Source organism: Amblyraja radiata, chromosome 1 (genome assembly GCF_010909765.2).
Source record: "Amblyraja radiata isolate CabotCenter1 chromosome 1, sAmbRad1.1.pri, whole genome shotgun sequence".
NCBI lineage: Eukaryota > Metazoa > Chordata > Chondrichthyes > Rajiformes > Rajidae > Amblyraja > Amblyraja radiata.
This window is the reverse complement of record NC_045956.1, coordinates 154,285,535-154,307,219: the sequence shown is the minus strand read 5'-3', so window position 1 is coordinate 154,307,219 and position 21,685 is coordinate 154,285,535. Positions and strand designations below refer to the sequence as shown.

The 21,685-nt window shown below is 45.4% G+C and overlaps 1 protein-coding gene across 1 annotated transcript in view; it reads right to left on the bottom strand.

Moving 5' to 3' along the window:
* The window catches only part of txnl1 (thioredoxin like 1), a 47,723-nt gene that overhangs the window by 23,017 nt on the left and 3,021 nt on the right, over window positions 1–21,685 (bottom strand). Inside the window, exon 2 of the mRNA XM_033033145.1 lies at window positions 2,470–2,566. Within this exon, the coding sequence (XP_032889036.1) occupies window positions 2,470–2,566 (97 nt within the window). The remainder of the gene's footprint in view (window positions 1–2,469; window positions 2,567–21,685) is intronic.

Below are 21,685 nucleotides of genomic sequence, written 5' to 3'. Positions count from 1 at the left end.
GAAATCACAGATTATTTTTATATGGCTTAAAATATAGCTCAGTTTCTGCAAATGCATAACAACAGAAGTATTGAGTATAGAAGTTGGGAGATCATGTTGCAGTTGTATAAGACGTTGGTGAGGCCTCATTTAGAGTAATGTGTTCAGTTCTGGGCATGCTATGGGAAAGATGGAAAGTGTACAGAGAGGATTATGAGGATTTTGCTCAATGGTCTGAGCTTTTGGGAAAGGTTGAGTAGGCATGGACTATTCCTTGGAGCACAGGACGATGAGGGGTGATCTTACAGTGTATAAAATCATGAGAGGAATAGATCGGGTAGATGCAGAGTCTCCAATTACTAAGTATTTATTACTAAGATATTCTTAGATGAGCACATCTCCAAGTTTGCGGATGACACAAAGCTGGGTGGCAGTGTGAGCTGCGAAGATGATTATATGAGGGTACAGAGTGACTTGGATAGGTTGGGTGAGTGGACAGATGCATGGCAGATGCAATACAATGTCGATAAATGTGAGGTTATCCACTTTCGTGGCAAGAACAAGAAGGGAGATTATTATCTGAATGGTGTCATATTAGGAAAAAGGGAGGTGCAACAAGACCTAGGTGTCTTTGTACATCAGTCACTGAGAGTAAGCAGTTCGTGTTCAAAAAGGAACTGCAGATGCTGGAGCAAGGGTATCGGCCCGAAACGTCGCCTATTTCCTTCGCTCCATAGATGCTGCTGCACCCGCTGAGTTTCCCCAGCAATTTTGTGTACCTACTGAGAATAAGCATGCAGGTACAGCAGGCAGTGAAGAAAGCAAACTGCATGTTGGCCTTCATAGCCAGAGGATTTGAGTTTAGGAACAAAGAGTTCCTATTGCAGTTGTACAGGGTCCTGGTGAGACCACACCTGAAGTATTGTGTGCAGTTTTGGTTTCCTAGTTTGAGGAAGGACATTCTTGCTATTGAGGGAGTAGACTGCAGGTTCACCAGGTTAATTCCCGGGATGGCGGGGTCTGACATACGATGAAAGAATGGATCGACTGGGTTTATATTCACTGGAATTTAGAATGAGAGGGGATCTACAGTAGATCTTAAGGGATTAGACAGGCTAGATGCAGGAAAAATGTTCCCGATGTTGGGGGAATCCAGAACCAGGGGTCACAGTTTATGAATAAGAGGTAGGCCATTTAGGACTGAAATGAGGAAACATTTTTTCACCCAGAGAGTTGGGAATCTATGAAATTCTCTGTCACAGAGGCAGTGGAGGCCAATTCACTGGATGTATTCAAGAGAGAGTTGCATATAGCTCTTGGGGCTAATGGAATCAGGGGATATGGGGAGAAGGCAGGAACAGGGTACTGATTCTGGGTGATCAGCCATGATCATATTGAATGGCGATACCGGCTCGAGGGGCCGAATGGCCAACTCCTGCACCTATTTTCTATGTCTCTTGCCCAGAGTAGGTGTATCTAGGACCAAAGAACATAGGTTTAAGGTGAAGGGGAAAAAATGTAATAGGAATTTGAGGGGTAGCCTTTTCACATAAGGAATGGTGGGTGTATGGAACAAGCTGCCAAAGGAAGAAGTTAAGGCAGGGACTATCCCAACATTTAAGAAACAGTTAGACAGGTACATGGATAGGATAGGTTTGGAGGGATACGGGCCACACGCAGAGAGGTGGGAATAGTGTTGCTGGGACATGTTGGCCGGTATGGGCATTGAGCCGAAGGGACTGTTTCCACGCTGTATGACTGACTCTACATATTATTTAATACTATGAAGAAATTAAAGACTAACTTAAATTTATACCTGTAAATGAATGAGATAATGGAAACGAAACATAGACACATACAACAGAATTTATTAAACTAACACAATTGGGACTATAATCTGGATAGATTCTAAAATATTTGTGCTTTCGGCTTGTACTCGCTAGAATTTAGAAGATTGAGGGGGGATCTTATAGAAACGTACAAAATTCTTAAGGGGTTGGACAGGCTAGATGCAGGAAGATTGTTCCCGATGTTGGGGAAGTTCAGAACAAGGGGTCACAGTTTAAGGATAAGGGGGAAGTCTTTTAGGACCGAGATGAGAAAAACATTTTTCACACAGAGAGTGGTGAATCTCTGGAATTTTCAGCCACAGAAGGTAGTTGAGGCCAGTTCATTGGCTATATTTAAGAGGGAGTTAGATATGGCCCTTGTGGCTAAGGGGATTAGGGGGTATGGAGAGAAGGCAGGTACGGGATACCGAGTTGGATGATCAGCCATGATCATATTGAATGGCGGTGCAGGCTGGAAGGGCCGAAAGGCCTACTCCTGCACCTATTTTCTATGTTTCTATCCAATTATGAAATCTTGATAATAATTTTTAAGATGGAAGCTGTGGATAGCAGCCAGCAAAAGAGTTTGGAAGGATTTGAGTTCAAGGCACCCAAATTATTAAATTAATGTAATAATTATGGGCATTTTCAATTCACTTACCTGACATTGATGCACATCAACTTCCAGAAAAACAGCATGTGGGTATTTGGAACTCAATGCACTGAAAGCCGGAGCTATTCGCACACACGGTCCACACCTTAAAAAATAAAATCGAAACCAGATCATTACTAAGATATTCTTAGATGAGCACATTTTGATTGTGAAATGATACAATGCAATTAGAGATTTTAATTGTATACATGCCTTAATACCCCAGGGCTCGAAATTAACGGTCGCCCTGTTGCCAATGGTCACCGAAAGTCCCGACGGGCAACCTAAAAGCCGTGTCATTTGCCTGGCTTGGACCCCCCTCTCTATCTCTCTCTCTCTCTCTGTCACTCTCCATGCCCACCCGCCATCCGTATCCGGGCCGGCGGGTCTCCACTCCCCAGCCGCTCCTCATCTACTGGCACGGCTGGCCGGCTTGCACATTCTCCCCCTGCACATGTGCACTGCCACGGCCAGCACATCATTGACCGCCTTGCACATGCGCACTGCCACTGGTCGGCGCCGGGCACTTTCTCCCTCCCTTTGCATTGTGGGAGATCTGGCTGCCATTGCTGTCCGGTCGCCCCCTCGCCGCGACCGCTGAAACCCAATGCAGAATCACTCCCTGGAGCTGGAGTAACTCCCTGGAGTAACTCTTGCTTCTTGATTTCCTGGTCCTTTAAACTGGAGGTGGTGGAGGGGGGACTTAAGCAAAAAAGGGTTCTTGGGGAAAAAAGAGCTACTTAAATTTAGTTGGTTCTGGTTGGGTAACTATGGTAGGGTGAAGACTATTCCATGCTTTAATTGTGCGGGGGAACTCAATGGAGCAGCCAGCATCTCTGGTGGAAGAAATTGGGTGACGTTTCAGGTAGAGACCCTTCTTTAGACACCCTCCGGTTTTAGTGTTCTCAGCTTAATTTAAAGATACAGCGTGGAAACAGGCCCTTCGGCCTACCGAGTCCACAACGCCCACCCGTACACTAGTTCTATCCCACACATTAGCGACAAGAGTCGTGTGTGTGTGTGGGTGTGTGTGTGGGTGTCATTTTGCCTTTGAAACGTATTTTCTCGAAAACCAGACGCAAAAACGCGGAGATTTTTACATATTTCGGTAGCGATTTAACTCCCTGGAGAGGAAGACTACAAAAAGTAGTAAACACTGCCCAGTCCATCATCGGCTCTGACCTCCCTTCCATCGAGGGGATCTATCGCAGTCGCTGCCTCAAAAAGGCTGGCAGTATCATCAAGGACCCACACCATCCTGGCCACACACTAGCCCTGCTACCTTCAGGTGGAAGGTACAGAAGCTTGAAGACTGCAACAACCAGGTTCACGAATAGCTACTTACCCACAGCCATCAGGCTATTAAACTTGGCTCGGACAAAACTATGAACATTAATAGCCCATTATATGTTATTTGCACTTTATCAGTTTATTTATTCATGTGTGTATATATTTATATAATGGTATATGGACACACTGATCTGTTTTGTAGTCAATGCCTAATATGTTCTGTTGTGCAGAAGCAAAGAATTTCATTGTCCTATCAGGGACACATGACAATAAACTCACTTGAACTTGAGGATCTCCAATGAGGTAGATACTAGTTCAGGCCAGCTCTCTGGTTGTTGTTGGTAGGATTGTTCAGTTGCCTGATAACAGCTGGGAAGAAACTGTCCATGATTCTTGAGGTGGCCGTTTTCACAGTTCCACACCTTTTTGATTATAACATTCTTCTATACCCATACACTTCTATACCTTTTGCATAATGGGAGAAGGGAGTGGCCGGGTTGCGACATCCTTGATTATGCTGGTGGCCTTGCTGAGGCAGCATGAGATGTAAATGGAGTCAATTTGTGTGGTGCTCTGGGCTGTGTCCATAATTCTCTGCAATTTATTGTGGTCTTGGATGGAGCCATTCCCAAACCATACTGCGATGCATCTCGACTAAACGCTTCCTACGGCGCACCTATGAGAAGAAATCCCGGGGCAGGGGTTAGGGGACACACACGTCCCCTTCATGCTTTGAGAGGTGGGGGACAACCCCCCCCCCCCCCCCCCACCCCCACCCCCACCCCATGTTTTGTAATACGGATTTTGAAATTCGGTGAAAAGAAATCTATTAAAATCTCTGCTTTCCGCGAGACAGTGAGGAAAGTGTCATTGTTAAGCACTTGTTAAATGTCACTATTAACATCGTATTAACACGATGTGTCACCAATTGTGTTTTGACCTTCAAGTATTACTGAAGGTATTCATGGAGAATTTCTTAAAGCTGTCTGATGCGGCTACAATTACCATTTGAACTAATTGGATGTATTGGTGGATGGGAAAGATTTAAACGGGTATCGGATTTAAATGGGTCAGGTCATTAAAGGCTCCACTTTTAAGGAACCATGCACCTGTACTCCTAGATCCCTCTGCTCTACAACACTAGCCAGAGGCCTACCAATTACTGTGTAGGTCCTGCTCGTTCGATGTCCCCAAAATGCACCTCACACTTTTCCGTATTAAATTCCTTCAACCATTCCTCCGTTCACCTGGCCAATCAATCCAGATCCTGCTGCAATCGTTCATAACCGTCTTCACTATCTGCAAAACCACTTACTTTTGTATCATCAGCAAACTTGTTAATCTTGCCCTGTATGTTCTCATCCAAATCATTGATGTAGGTGACAAACAGTAACAGGCCCAGCACTGAACCCTGATGCACACCACAGGCCTCCAGTCTGAGAAACAGGTTAAAGGAGTTTCCTTTAATTCTGAGGCTATGACCTCTGGTTCTCGACTCACCCACTCGTGGAAACATCCTCCCCATATCCACTCTTTCCAGACCTTTCACTATTCGGTAAGTTTCAATGAGGTGTCCCCTCATCCTTCTAAACCCCAGCGAGTAGAAGCCCATTGTCGTCAAACCTGTACAAAAAGGACATTCCTTCAAGCTCGGGAGCGGCAGGAGGGAGTTCGGTGATTGGCTGTTAGGTAAGCTCTTGGGAGTTTTTATGTGTTCCCTTTCAGGAGCGGTTAATTTAAAACTGGGCGCGAACAGCTAGGAACACATTCCTTCAAGCTTGGGAGCGGTAGGAGGGAGTTCGGTGTTTGGCTGAGGAATTCAATTCGCAAATTGGTTAAGTGGCAAATTTGGCAATTTATCAGCCAATATAAGCAAGGTTTGCTGTCAGGGAGCGTGCCTTGTGAGAAAAATGCGAGTCTTTGATTCAGATTTAGATTCAGATTCAACTTTAATTGTCATTGTCCGTGTACAGTACAGAGACAACGAAATGCATTTAGCATCTCCCTGGAAGAGCGACATAGCATATGATTTGAATAAATATTTACATTAGCATATATACAGACATAGTGTTTTTCCTGTGGGAGGAGTGTCCGGGGGGGGGGGGGGGGTGATTGGCAGTCACCGAGGTACGTTGTTGAGTAGAGTGACAGCCGCCGGGAAGAAGCTGTTCCTGGACCTGCTGGTCCAGCAACGGAGAGACCTGTAGCGCCTCCCGGATGGTTGGAGGGTAAACAGTCCATGGTTGGGGTGAGAGCAGTCCTTGGCGATGCTGAGCGCCCTCCGCAGACAACGCTTGCTTTGGACAGACTCAATGGAGGAGAGCGAGGAACCGGTGATGCGTTGGGCAATTTTCACCACCCTCTGCAATGCCTTCCGGTCGGAGAGCAGTTGCCATACCATACTGTGATACAGTTGGTAAGGATGCTCTCGATGGTGCAGCGGTAGAAGTTTACCAGGATCTGAGGAGACAGATGAACCTTCTTCAGTCTCCTCAAGAAGAAGAGACGCTGGTGAGCCTTCTTGATCAGAGTTGAGGTATTGTGGGTCCAAGAGAGGTCATCGGAGATGTTAACACCCAGGAACCTGAAGCTAGAAACACGTTCCACCTCCGTCCCGTTAATGTGGATGGGGGTGTGCGTGCCGCCCCTGGACTTACTGAAGTCTACAATGAGCTCCTTGGTCTTCTTGGAGTTAAGGGCCAGGTTGTTGTCAGCGCACCATGCTGCTAAGTGCTGGACCTCCTCCCTGTAGGCCGACTCATCGTTGTTGCTGATGAGGCCAATCACCGTTGTATCATCTGCATACTTGATGATGGTGTTAGTACCATGTACAGGTGTGCAGTCATAGGTGAAGAGGGAGTAGAGGAGGGGGCTCAGCACACAGCCCTGTGGAACGCCGGTGTTCAGGGTGAGGGTTGAAGAGGTGTGCTTGTCTAACCTAACAGACTGTGGTCTGTTGGTTAGAAAGTCCAGTATCCAGTTGCAGAGGGAGGGATCGATGCCCAGGTTACCGAGTTTGGTGATCAGTTTAGATGGTATAATGGTGTTGAATGCTGAGCTGTAATCGATGAACAGCATTCTTACGTAAGTGTCTCTGTTGTCGAGGTGGGAGAGGGCGGAGTGAAGTGCCGTTGAGATGGCATCCTCCGTACTCCTGTTCTTGCGGTAGGCAAACTGATAGGGATCCAGTGTGGGGGGTAGGCAGCTTTTGAGGTGTGCCAGGACCAGCCTCTCGAAGCACTTGGTGATGATGGGGGTAAGTGCAACTGGGCGGAAGTCGTTGAGGCTTGCCGCAGTGGAGTGTTTTGGCACTGGCACGATGGAGGTGGTTTTAAGGCACGTGGGGACAACTGCTTGGGCAAGTGACAGGTTGAAGATGTCAGTCCAGACGTCTGTCAGCTGCGCAGTGAGGAGGCTGAGAGGAGACTATGCAAAAAACTGGAGAGGTCAGGACGTGGTGAACACATGACGGGTAAGATGGAGGCAGTGTGATGCTTGCAGGATATGGGAGGCCAGGGACACGGATGGAGCCTCTGGCTGCTACAACTGTGTGAAGTGTGTCCAGGGTCAGCTCCTGAAGGACCATGTTGGGGCACTGGAGAAGCAGCTGGATGACCTCAGGGCCATCCGAGAGAACGAGAGCTTCCTGGACATGACCTACAGAGAGGTTGTCAAGCCAAGGATACATGATGAATGAAGGTGTGTGACTGAGACAAATGGTAGTAACCGCGGACTGCAGGAGACCCAGGTGGCTGTGCCTAATGAAAACAGGTACGCCCTCTTGGGAGCTGTCGGGGGAGATAATGCTTCCAGTCCGAGCAGCGGACAGGTCGGTGGCTCCAATCCTAGAGATGGGACTCGACCGGTGAGACTGACATCGGGCAGAGCCATAGTGGTCGGTGATCCATTGTCCGAGGTGCGGACTGGAGATTCCGTGGCGGCAGGCGAGACGCGAGGATGGTCTGTTGCCTCCCTTGTGCCAGGGTTCAAGATGTCACAAACCAAATTCAGAACATTCTCGAGAGGGAAGGTGAACAGCCGGCTGTAGTTGCGCACGTAGGCACAAACGACATCGGGAAGAAGAGGTAGGAGGTTCTGTAACGTGAGTTCAGAGCGTTAGGAAGAAGACTGAAAAGCACGACTTCCAGGGTAGTTATCTCAGGATTGCTTCCAGTACCTCGTGCTAGTGAGGAACAGGGAGATAGGGGATCTGCATGTGTGGCTGAGGGGCTGGTGCTGGGATCAAGGATTTAGATTTATAGATCACTGGGATCTCTTCTGGGATAGGGATGACCTGTACAAAAGGGACGGGTTGCACCTTAACTGGAGGAGGACCAACGTTCTGGCAGGCAGGTTTGCTAGGGCTACACATGTGGGTTTAAACTAAACAGTGGGGGGGAAGGGATTGACAAATTGGGAGTATAAAGATTGAGTTAAAGGGGAAGTGAGTACAGGAAAAGTTACAAAAGACTCCCAAATTAATGGGAAATTTCGAGAAGAGATAAGAGAGTAAGGTCAGGGCCAATTGCGAGCGGTGTGAGAGGGGAGGTGAATACCGAAGTCAAAGTGTTGTATATTAACGCGTAAAGTGGACGAGCTTGAGGCTCAGTTAGAAATTGGCAAGTATGATGTTGTGGGAATTAAAGAGACATGGCTGCAAGAGGGGCAGGGAACTAAATATTCAAGGGTACACCTCCTATCGAAAAGACAGACAGGTGGGCAGAGGGGGTGGGGAGCTCTGTTGGTGAGAAATGAAATTCAGTCTCTTGCAAGGGGTGACATTGAAACAGGAGATGTGGAGTTAGTATGAATAGAACTAAGGAATTGTAAGGGTAAAATTACCCTAATGGGACTTATTTACAGGCCCCCAAACAGTAGCCTGGATGTAGGGTGCAAGTTGAATCAGGAGTCAAAATTGGCATATCGTAAAGGTAATGCTACGGTTGTTAAGGGAGATTTCAACATGCAGGTAGACTGGGAAAATCAGGTTGGTACTGGATCCCAAAAAAGGGAGTTTGTGGAGTGCCTCCGTGATGGATTCTTAGAACAGCTTGTATTGGAGCCTACCAGGGAGAAGGCAATTCTGGATTTGGTGTTGTGTAATGAACCAGATTTGATAAGGGAACTTGAGGTTACGGAGCCATTAGGAGGTAGTGACCATAATATGGTACGTTTTAATCTATAATTTGAGAGGGTGAAAGGGTAAATCGCAGGTGTCATTGTTACAGTTGAACAAATGGGTCTATGGAGCCATGAGAGAGGAGCTGGCCAAAGTTGACTGGAAAGATAACCTAGCAGGGATGACAGTGGAACAACAATGGCAGGTATTTCTGGGAATAATACAGAAGGTGCAGGATCAGTTCATTCCAAAGAGGAAGAAAGATTCCAAGGGGAGTAAGGGGCGACTGTGGGTGACATCAGGGAGAGAATAAAAATAAAAGTAGTACAACGTAGCAAAGATGAGCGGGAAGCAAGAGGATTGGGTAATGTTTAAAGGACAACAGAAGATAACTAAAAAGGCAATAAGGAAAGTAAAGATGAGGTACAAAGGTAAGCTAGCCAAGAATATAAAGGAGGATAGAAAAAGCTTCTTGAGGCATGTGAAGAGGAAAAAAATAGTTAAGACCAAAGTTGGACCCTTGAAGACTGAAAAATGTGAATTTATTATGGGGAACAAGGAAATGGCAGATGAGTTAAACAGGTACTTTGGATCCGTCTTCACTAAGGAGGAGGACACAAACAATCTTCCTGATATACTAGTGGCCAGAGGATCTGGGGTGACGGAAGAACTGAAGGAAATCCACATTAGTCAGGAAATGGTGTTGGGTTGACTGATGGGACTGAAGGCTGATAAATCCCCAGGACCTGATGGTCTGCATCCCAGGGTACTTAAGGAAGTGGCTCTAGAACCTTTTAAGAAAGGCGGGAGAGAAAAAACGGGGAATTATAGACCAGTTAGCTTGACATCGGTGGTGGGGAAGATGCTGGAGTCAATTATATAAGATGAAATAGCAGCACATTTGGACAGCAGTAACAGCATCGATTTACGAAAGTGAAATCATGCTCGACTAATCTTCTGGAGTTCTTTGAGGATGTAACTAAGAAAATGGACAAGGGAGAGCCAGTGGATGTAGTGTACCTGGACTTTCAGAAAGCATTTGATAAGGTCCCACATAGATTAGTGGGCAAAATGAGGGCACATGGTATTGGGGGTAGAGTGCTGACATTGGTTGGCAGACAGGAAACAAAGTAGGGATTAATGGGTCACTTTCAGAATGGCAGGCAGTGACTAGTGGGGTACCGCAAGGCTCGGTGCTGGGACCGCAGCTATTTACAATATACATCAATGATTTAGACGAGGGAATTCAAAGTAACATTAGCAGATTTGCAGATGACGCAAAGCTGGGTGTACAAGGGGAAGTACAATGGGATCTGGGTGTCCTTGTTCATCAGTCCATGAACGTAAGCATGCAGGTACAGCAGGCAGTAAAGAAAGCGAATGGCATGTTGGCCTTCATAACAAGAGTTGAGTATGGGAGCAAAGAGGTCCTTCTGCATTTGTACAGGGCCCAAGTAAGACCACACCTGGAGTATTGTGTGCAGTTTTGGTCCCCTAATTTGAGGAAGGACATTCTTGCTATTGAGGGAGTGCAGTGTAGGTTTACACGGTTAATTCCCTGGGTGGCGGAACTGTCATATGCTGAGAGAATGGAGCGGCTCGGCTTATATACTCCGGAATTTAGAAGGATGAGAGGTATTCTTATTGAAACATATAAGATTATTAAGGGTTTGGACACGCTAGAGGCAGGAAACGTGTTCCCAATGTTTAGGGAGTCCAGAACCAGGAGCCGTAGTTTACGAATAAGGGGTAAGCCATTTAGAACGGAGATGAGCAAAAACTTTTTCACACAGAGTTGTGAGTGTGGAATTCTCTGCCTCAGAGGGCGGTGGAGGCCGGTTCTCTGGATACTTTCAAGAGAGAGCTAGATAGGGCTCTTAAAGATAGCGGAGTCAGGGGATATGAGAAGGCAGGAACGGGGTACGGATTGGGGATGATCAGCCATGATCACATTGAATGGCGGTGCTGGCTCGATGTGCCGAATGGCCTACTCCTGAACTTATTGTCTATTGACATGTTTCACCTTAATTGGAGGGGGACCGACATTCTGGCAGGCAGGTTTCCTTGAGCTACACGGGTGGGTTTAAACTAAACAGTGGGGGGGTGGATGCATGCATTTAACGGGAAAGAGTGTAGGAAAGGTCACATTTTAACTAACAGAGCAGAGGGATGGGAACCAATGCAAGGAGACAGGGACATAAAAGGAGGACAAGCAAAAAGTAGAAGGGAGATAAGAAAAACAATCCTTAAAGCTTTGTACCTTAATGGGAGGAGCATTTGTAATAAGGTGGATGAATTTAATGTGCAGTTAGTAGTTAAGGAATATAATATAGTTGGAATTACGGAGACATGGCTTAAGGGTGACCAAGGCTGGGAGCGAAACATACAGAGGTATTCGATATTCAGGAAGGAAGAGGAGGTGGGTTGGCATTGCTGGTTAAAGAGATTAATGCAATAGCGAGGAGAGACATTAGCTTGGATGCTGTAGAATCGGTATGGGTAGAACTGTGAAATAGCCAAGGGCAGAAAACGCTTGTTGGAGTTGTACACAGATCACCAAACAGCAGTAGGTAGGTTGGGGATAGTATCAAGCAGGAAATCAGGGATGCGTGTAGCAAAGGTACAGCAGTTATCATGGGTGACTTTATTCTACATGTAGATTGGGCTAACCAAATTGGTAGCAGCGCTGAGAAGGAGGATTTCATGGAATGTATACGGGATGGATTTTTTAAACCAATATGTAGAAGAACCGACTAGAGGGCAGGCCATCTTAGACTGGGTATTGTGTAATGAAGGATTAGTCAGCGATTTTGTTGTGCAAAGCCCCTTGGGCAACTGTGACCATAATGGTAGAATTCTGCATTGGGATGGAGAGTGACACGGTTAATTCAGAGATTAGGGTCCTGAACTTAAAGAAAAGAGACTTTGAACGTATGAGACGGGAATTTGCTGGGATGGACTGGCAAATTGTACTCAAAGGGTTGATGGTGGAGATACAATGGCAAAGATTTAAAGACCGCATCAATGAACTCCAAAAATTGTTCATCCCTGTCTGGCGAAAAATTAAAACTGATAAGACTGCTCAACTGTGGCTAACGAGGGAAATCAAAGATAGTTAAATCTAAGGAAAAGGCAAATAAATTGGCCAGAGGAAGCAGCAAACAGGAGGTCCTCATTTTTTAAGAAAGGAGAGAGAAAACGGGGAATTATAGACCAGTTAGCCTTATATCGGTAGTGGAGAAGATGCTCGAGTCGACTGTTAAAAATGTCATAACAGCGCATTTAGCAAGCAGTGACAGGATCGGTCAAAGTCAGCATGGATTAATGAAGGGAAAACCATGCTTGTCTAATCTTCTGGAATTTTTTGAGGATGTAACAAGTAGAATGGATAAGGGAGAGCCAGTGGATCTGGACTTTCAAAAAGCCTTTGACAAGGGCCCACACAACAGATTAATGTGCAAAATTAGAGCACATGATATTGGGGGTAGGGTATTGACATGGATAGAGAACTGGTTGGCAGACAGGAAGCAAAGCGTAGGAATTAATGGGTCCTTTTCAGAATGGCCGGCAGTGACTAGTGAGGTGCTGCATGGCTCGGTGTTGGGACCCCAGTTATTTACACGATTTAGATGAGGGAATTAAATGTGGTATCTCCAAGTTTGCAGATGACACAAAGATGGGTGGCAGTGTGAGCTGCGATGAGGATGCTATGTAGCTGCAGGGCGACTTGGATAGGTTGGGTGAGTGGGAAGATGCATGACAGATGCAGTATAATGTGGATAAATGTGAGGTTATCCACTTGGGTGGCAAGAACAGGAAGGCAGATTATTATCTGAATGTTATAAGATTTGGAAAAGGGAAGGTGCAACGAGACCTGGGTGAACTGGTACATCAGTCACTGAAAGTAAGCACGCAGGTACAGCAGGCAGTGAAGAAAGCTAATGTCATGTTGGTCTTCATAGCGAGAGGATTTGAGATTAGGAGCAAGGAGGTCCTACTGCATTTGTACAGGGCCCTGGTTAGACCTCACCTGGAGTATTGTGTGCAATTTTTATCTCCTAATTTGAGGAAGGACATTATTGCTATTGAGGGAGTGCAGCGTAGGTTTACCAGATTAATTCCCGGAATCTGATGAAAGAATGGGTCGACTGGGCTTTTATTTAAACTGGAATTTAGAAGGATGAGAGGGAATCTTATAGAAACATATAAAATTCATAACGGATTGGACAGGCTAGATGCAGGAAAAATGTTCCCGTTGTTGCGAGAGTCCGGAACCAGGGGTCACAGTGTAAGAATAAAAGGTACGCCATTTTAGGACTGAGATGAGGAAAAACGTCTTCACCCAGAGAGCTGTGAATCAGCGGAGTTCTCTGTCACAGAAGGTAGTGGAGGCCAATAAGCGAGTTCGATATTCTGATAAAAGCATGGGATTTGTCAAAGGTCATTCGGGGAAAAATAAGCGAAAGCAGCCCTGAATAAACTGTGTATAATTTGTTGACTATTCTACCAATGAATTAATTTAGAATTCTGTCAACTCAAAAGGTTCCTTTCTTGTTCTGCTGTTCACACACTACTTACACAGTCCCAGTTCTAGTTCAGTTCATTAACCTACAATTATGAGATACTCAAAAAGTTAAAGAATTTATTATTTTCATTTAATCCTTAATGTGTTTGCTACTGGAATAAGAAAATATAATGTGTTTGAAACATTTTTTATCTTTATTCATAATTTATGTGTAAAAATATTTAATCTGAGACAGGCAGCAACTGTATCAGTGTGATGCTTTACCTAGTCGATGTACCGTTAAGGCAAGGGTCGGCAACCTTCGGCCCACGGGCCGGATCCGGCCCGCATGTGTATCTTTTTAGTGGCTAGAATGTTGTTCTTGCCTTCAGTGGGACCTTGCCCAGAGTTGTCCCAGTGCTCGGGCAAGGCAGCTCTCCGGGACGGTTCTGACTGGGATGGTTTTACATTGTGAAGTTCACTGTTCCCGAATTATTGATCAGAGTGAACACCCGCTCCTGTGGACATGTCCCACTGTGGAGTCTGCCACAGACGGATTCCACCGCCTGTTGGTCAATAATCTAGAATAATCCCGACGGGCCGCGGCTCTGGACTCGGAACGCAGCCAGAGCCCTTTATCGAGGCGCCGCAGTCTTGATGCCTCCTGGATCGCCGCGTAGAAGCCCGGGTCAGGGCCCGGCCGGGGCCTCGTGGGTAGAAGCTTGGGTCGGGCAATGCGGCCGATGGAGCCCGTGGCTGGAGCCCAGGTCGGCACCACAGAGGCGTGAAGTGGGGCGTCGACAGGGGTGAGGTCTCGGCGGCGGCGGCAGCAGTGAAACCTCGCGATGATGGGGCCTCGGCGGTGGTGAAGCCTCGCAAGTCGGCCCACAGTCGATGGTCAATGAGAGCGTGGAGAACCACCGTGAGGGGAGAGGGGAAGAACAATGAACAATGGACAATGGGGGGGGGGGGGACAGACAAAGGACAATGGGGACCCGGTGTGGGGGAATTGCTGTGGTGGGGGGAGGGGGGACAAAAGGGGGAGCCGGCGTGCTTTGTAACTTTGTCAGCGCCATAGCTGGCTGCTATTTGTATACATTATTTATGCAAGCAAAGAACCTCACTGTGCTTAGTCACGTGTGACAATAAAATATTCGTATAATTAGATCAATTTCCTGAAGCAGTGGGCGTGGATCTACTGGCAAGTGTTCTTTCCGAACTGAACTCACTGTGGAATGAATCCATTACCAGAGCCACTCTGCTGCCGGAATCTAAGTTGTCCCTGCCTTCCCTGTGGAACCCTCCTCGTCCCCATCAGATGCCTAGTTCCCAGAGCCCTGGTTAAACGCGGCCGGTAACGGTTAAGTCTGTGAAACCGGCTCCATCATAGGCTGCGGGCAGGATTAACGAAAGAAAGGACCCATTCGGCCTATTGTAGCAGGAGGAGTGTGAGAGAGTGGAGGAGTTTGGGGCGAGATTTAATTTCCAGCGGCATGTAAATGATGGAACCACAAGGGTTGACACTGCAACGGCAGTAGCGAGAGTCGGTTTCAAGTGTTTATTTTCAACTGAGTTAAAATAAAACACAAAGCGACCTGAATGATCACTGCACTTACTGCCCATGTCCTACATACTGCCATTAATAAAGTTGCATTACTATACCGCAAGGAGTGAACGAATCCAAATATATCACAAAAACCTGTAAAAGTTTGTTTGCCGAAGTTCTTACCAGGCACACCAATAACTGCATTCAGCATATAACTGTTATACCCTCCGAAGCATAAAGCAATAAAACCAACAAAATCATCGTAGTTTTGTACAAATAAACCAGAAATAGACCTAGTTAATGGCTTTGAAAGCAGTATTTTCATACCCCAAAGAAGCAAAACTTGAAAATACAGATGAAACACAGGTCTGTATACACACATCCTCAGCTGGCGAGAATGTTTATCGCGAATGACCTATGACCTAGGCATGCGCAGTTGAAATACTGAACTCGCTTATTCACTACATGTTTTCAAGAAAGAGTTAGATTTAGCTAAAGGAATCAAGGGATATGGGGGGGGGAAGCATGAATGGGGTACTGATTTTAGATGATCTGCCGTGATATTGAATGTCATTGCAATGTTATCCTTTGACTGGAGTTGGATGGAGATCAAGGATGAGAAGTCCGATCGAGTTGGACAATGAGATGTTGGAGATGTACTTGAGGACAGTCCGTCATATGGTGCAGGAAATTCCTGGGGCAGTATTTTCCATAATCAAGGTCAAATAATGCGTCATTTCTGATCTTTCTAAAATTTCACTACAGTGAAACTAAAAGCACAGTTTCCAGGAAAGCTGAATAAAGATTTAAGAGGAACCAAGATAATTAAAAACATTGGAGCAAGAAAATAGTTTGACATAGAAAAGTAGTTTGCAAAGACAAGGGCTCGGAGCAGACAATAGACTTGGAAAAACAAAATATTTTTTTAAATATGCCTTTGCACCCAACAGGTTTGATCTATTATTACAAGCTAATTTGAGGAGCAGAATAGGAAGTTGATTGGTCAGCAATGCATCAGTGAATAATGCAGTAAAGGAGCCTGCAACCAACCATGACAACATTGGATCTTTAGGTAGTCCTCTGCTGCTCTTTGCTATAATTCAGTATTATTTTTCCTCCTTTTATTTATTTTGAATCTGCTTCTACCACCCTTTCAAGTAAAGTATTCTACATCACGCCTAATCACTGTGTAAAAAAAAAGTTTACTCGTATCACCTGCCAAGAACTTCCATCTGTTCTGCGGTTATTAATCCATCTGAAACTGGAACTTTGTTTTAACGTTTACTCTCTTGAAATCCTTCATGATTTTCTAAATATTCCCCTTATTAAGAAAGACCACAATTCCCAATACAGTATTTTCTTTATGCACCCTCTAAAAGCCATTATACAGTGTGATGCCCAGAGGTGAACACAATTCTCAAGTTATGGTCTAACCTATTGTGTATCACAAAAAAAGTTATTAATCTAATGATAAAACCTAGGATATCCATCAAAGAGACAAAAATAAACTGCAATGTTGAATCTTGAGGAAAAAACAAAGTGCTGGAGGAACTCAGCGGGTCAGGCAGTATCTGAGGGGAAAATGGACAGACAGCATTTTGGGTTGGGACCCTTCTGCAGACTGATGCAGTCCCAACCCGAAACTTTCCCTCCACAGTTGCTTCTTAACCTTCTAAGTTCCGCCAGCATTTTGTTTTATGATATCAATCATAAGCTTGATTTAAAATAGTCATTTTATATTTCAAAACACTTTCAAAAAGGTTTATGCATACTGATGCAGCTATTCTGAACACTCCTCTGAGACATCCCATTATTTATCTACTATTTTATGTATTAATTAGCTTAATTTGTATTTAACTCACTGAACTTGGTCACACAATTATTGTTCCACTTATAGCAGGGCTCGAAATTAACGGTTGCCCGGGTGCCAATGGCAACTTACAGTCCCGCCGGGCAACCTAAAAGCCATGCCATTTTGCCCGGCTTGGCAAGCAACCAGGACACCCGCCTGCCAACCGTGTCCGGGTCTCGGCTCGGCGCTAGTTCTCGTGTCTCCGCTCAGCTCTAGCTCTCAGGTCTCCGCTCGGCTCTCGGCTCGGCGCTAGCTCTCGGGTCGCGGGTCTCCGCTCGGCCGAGCACATCATCGGCCGTGGTTGTGCGCATGTGCGGCCCTGCACATGAGCACTGCCACGGCAACTGGTTGGCGTCGGCCACTTTCTCCCTTCCTTTGCATTGTGGGAGCTCTGGTCGCCATTGCTGTCCGGTCGCTGCCTCACCGCAACCGTTGAAAAACAACGCAGAATCACACCCTGCAGTAACTCCCTGGAGTAACTCTTGCTGAAAATGATCCATTTTGGTGGCAAAAACAGGAAAGCAGACTATTATCTAAATGGTGGCCGACTAGGAAAAGGGGAGATGCAGCGAGACCTGGGTGTCATGGTACACCAGTCATTGAAAGTGGGCATGCAGGTGCAGCAGGCAGTGAAGAAAGCGAATGGTATGTTAGCTTTCATAGCAAAAGGATTTGAGTATAGGAGCAGGGAGGTTCTACTGCAGTTGTACAGGGTCTTGGTGAGACCACACCTGGAGTATTGCGTACAGTTTTGGTCTCCAAATCTGAGGAAGGACATTATTGCCATAGAGGGAGTGCAGAGAAGGTTCACCAGACTGATTCCTGGGATGTCAGGACTGTCTTATGAAGAAAGACTGGATAGACTTGGTTTATACTCTCTAGAATTTAGGAGATTGAGAGGGGATCTTATAGAAACTTACAAAATTCTTAAGGGGTTGGACAGGCTAGATGCAGGAAGATTGCTCCCGATGTTGGGGAAGTCCAGGACAAGGGGTCACAGCTTAAGGATAAGGGGGAAATCCTTTAAAACCGAGATGAGAAGAACTTTTTTCACACAGAGAGTGGTGAATCTCTGGAACTCCCTGCCACAGAGGGTAGTCGAGGCCAGTTCATTGGCTATATTTAAGAGGGAGTTAGATGTGGCCCTTGTGGCTAAGGGGATCAGAGGGTATGGAGAGAAGGCAGGTACGGGATACTGAGTTGGATGATCAGCCATGATCATATTGAATGGCGGTGCAGGCTCGAAGGGCCGAATGGCCTACTCCTGCACCTAATTTCTATGTTTCTATGTTTCTATGTTTCTTGGTTTCCTGATCCTCCAAAAATATTCGAAATGGAATTTAAATTGGTGGACCCAACACCACCAAACCCCAAACTCTGAAAAATAACAGCCTATTGCATTTTATCTGTTTATTTATTGTGTATATATATGGTCTATGGTATATAGATACACTAAACCTTTATCTCCTGTTCTGTATTATGTTTACATATTCTGTTGTGCTGCAGCAAGCAAGAATTTCATTGCCCTATCTGGGACACCTGACAATAAAACTCTCTTGACTCTTGACTTGGACTTAAGCAAAAAAGGGTTCTTGGGGAAAAAAAAGCTACCTTAAATTTAGTTGCGTCTGGTTGGTACCTATGGAAGGGTGAAGACTATTCCATGCTTTAATTGTGCGGGGGAACTCCATGGAGCAGCCAGCATCTCTGGATAGAAAAAATTGGGTGACGGTTCGGGTAGAAGCCCTTCTTTACATTTCCTCTGGTTTTAGTGTTTTTAGTTTAATTTAATGATACAGCATGGAAACAGGCCCTTCGGCCCAGCGAATCCACGCTGACCACCGATCACCCCTACTCTAGTTTTATCCCACACATCAGCAACGCAAGTCAAAAGTGTTTTATTCTCTCACGTCCCAGTTAGAACAATGAAATCCTTACTTGCAGCAGCACAACAGAATATGTAAACATAGTACTCTGTAAACAATGTTATAAGCGAGAAAACAAAACTCCATACGGACAGCACCCATATTCAGGATCAATTCCAGGTCTCTGGCAATTTTAGGCAGCAACTTTATGGCCAATGTACTGCCCCAATAGCCTTGAACTAAATTAAAACATAAGGTAGCTGTAAAGGGGGATATAGCGTCACTTAGAGATTTAAGACTGAAAAAGGATAGTTTCTTTTTTTTAGTAACCAAAGTTATCAACATATATTTTTTTGTGTGTTGGAAAATAAAATATGGTGGCACAGCTGGTGGACTTGCTGCCTCACACGCCAGAGATCTGTGTTCGATCCTGTTCTCGGGCACTGTCCGTGTTGAATTTGCACATTCTCCCTGCAAGCATGTGGGTTTCCTCCCACATCCCAAAGACGCATTGGCTTTGTTGGTTAACTTGTCTCTGTAAAATTGCCCCTAATGTGCAGGGATTGGGTGAGGAAAGTGGGATAGCAGAACTTGTGTGAAGGGGTAGATGAAAATGTTGGAGAAACTCAGCAGGTGAGGCAGCATCTATGGAGCGAAGGAAATGGGCGATGTTTCGGGTCGAGACCCTTCTTCAGACTGATGTCGGGAGGGGTGGGGGCGGGGAAAAAGAAAGGAAGAGGTGGAGACAGTAGGCTGTGGGAGAGCTGGGAATGGGAGGGGAAGGAGGGAGAAAGCAAGGACTACCTGAAATTGGAGAAGCCAATGTTCATACTGCTGGGATGTAAACTACCCAAGCAAAATATGAGGTGCTGTTCCTCCAGTTTGCGGTGGGCCTCACTCTGGCCATGGAGGAGGCCCAGGACAGAAAGGTCGGATTCGGATTGGGAGGGGGAGTTGAAGTGCTGAGTCACCGGGAGATCAGGTTGGTTATTGCGAACTGAGTGGAGGTGTTGTGCGAAGCGATCGCCAAGCCTGCACTTGGTCTCACCGAGGTTGATCATACGCTGAATAACCATATTTTTGTTTGTAAGTGGAAAGAGATAATAGAAATTGCATTCATTGCAATGTGTAAAAGAGATCAGATACTGTATTGTAATTTTGCTGCATGTCATTGTGGTATATATCATGTCTTGATTGGTGAATATGTTTAGTTTGTGACTTTATTTGAAGCAGAAATAATATGTGAATGTTTCATTGACCATAATTCCGACTGGTAACTACGCACTTCGTCCAAACACATTATCGCACACGTCATGCAAGCCGTCTTAAATGACCTAAACTGTGATTTGGCAACCTAAAAAGCTGCCGAGGTTGCCCGGCTGGCAACAGGGAAAAAAAGTTAAGCGAGAGCCCTGTATAGATGTAAAAATTTGTTCTAAGTTTAGCAATAATTACGTATAACCTTAGCTCTTTGAACCCCATTTTTACCATATGCGAAGGCATTGTTTTGTATATATTACAAATTTCTCATTTACCAACATGTTCTTCGTTTTGATCACATTTCCTTTTAATTGGATACTATTATTCTTTTCCTCTCAGAAATTTAATCATGCACATTAGTATTTTTATATTCTTATAATGATTCAAACAATCCTCCAGGCAAAATTTCCCAACTATCCTTCTCTCCATACATCGACATACCATTTCAGCAAAAATAGCATTCTTGTTAGATGCATTCCCCACTGACCAATTTGCCTATATTATTGTCCTTACTGTTATTATTGTTTGGCATAATATACCTTTTAGGTTTTGGTTTATTATTGTCAGGCGTACCAAGGTTCAGTGAAAAACGATGTTTTGCATGCTATCCAAACAGATCAGATACTTTTAAGATACACAAAATGCTGGATTAACTTAGCGGAACGTGTAGCATTTCTGGAGAGAAGGAATGGATGAGTCTTGAGTCCGAAGAAGGGTATCGACCTGAAATGACCCGTCATCCATTCATTCTCTCCAGATATGCTGCCTGTCCCCGAGTTCATCCAGCATTTTGTGTCTATTTTTGGTGTAAATCAGCATCTGCAGTTCCTTCCTACACATAGCACACTTCCATACAAGACTTATTTGCTGTATTTTAATCTAGACCAAGATGTTTCCTCCCCCCCCCCCCCCCCCCCCCCCCCCCCCGCTTTTTAACGATCTGAAGATGGATTTGCGGACGCTGGAGAGGGTCCAGAGAAGGTTTACGAGAATGATCATAAGATCATGAGATGGGAGCAGAATTAAGCCATTTGACCATCAGGTCTACTCCGCCAATCAATCGTGGCTGATCTATCTCCCTCCAATCCCCATTCTTGCAAGGTGACCTGGACAGGTTGAGTGAGTGGACAGATGCGTGGCAGGTGCAGTATAATATAGATAAATGTGAGGTTATCCACTTTGGTGGCAAAAACCAGGGGGAAGATTTATCTCAATGGGGTTAGGTTAGGTATGGCGGAAGGTACAGCGAGACCTAGGTGTCCTTGTACACCAGTCACTGAACGTTGGCGTGCACGTACAGCAGCAGTGAAGAAAGCTAATGGAATGTTGGCCTTCATAACAAGAGGATTTCAGTATAGGAGTAGAGAGTTTCTTCTGCAGTTGTATAGTGCTCAGGTAAGACCACATCTGGAGTATTGCGTACAGTTTTGGTCTCCTAATTTGAGGAAGGACAAGACATCCTTGTGATTGAGGCAATGCAGCGTAGGTTCACGAGATTGATCCTGGGATGGCGGGACTGTCATATGAGGAAAGATTGAAAAGACTTGGCTTGTATTCACTGGAGTTTAGAAGGATGAGGGGGATCTTATAGAAACATATAAAATTATAAAAGGACTGGACAAGCTAGATGCAGGAAAAATGTTCCCAATGTTGGGCGAGTCCAGAAGCAGGGTCCACAGTCTTAGAATAAAGGGGAGGACATTTAAGTCTGAGGTGAGAAAAAACTTTTTCACCCAGAGAGTTGTGAATTTGTGGAATTCCCTGCCACAGAGGGCAGTGGAGGCAAAAT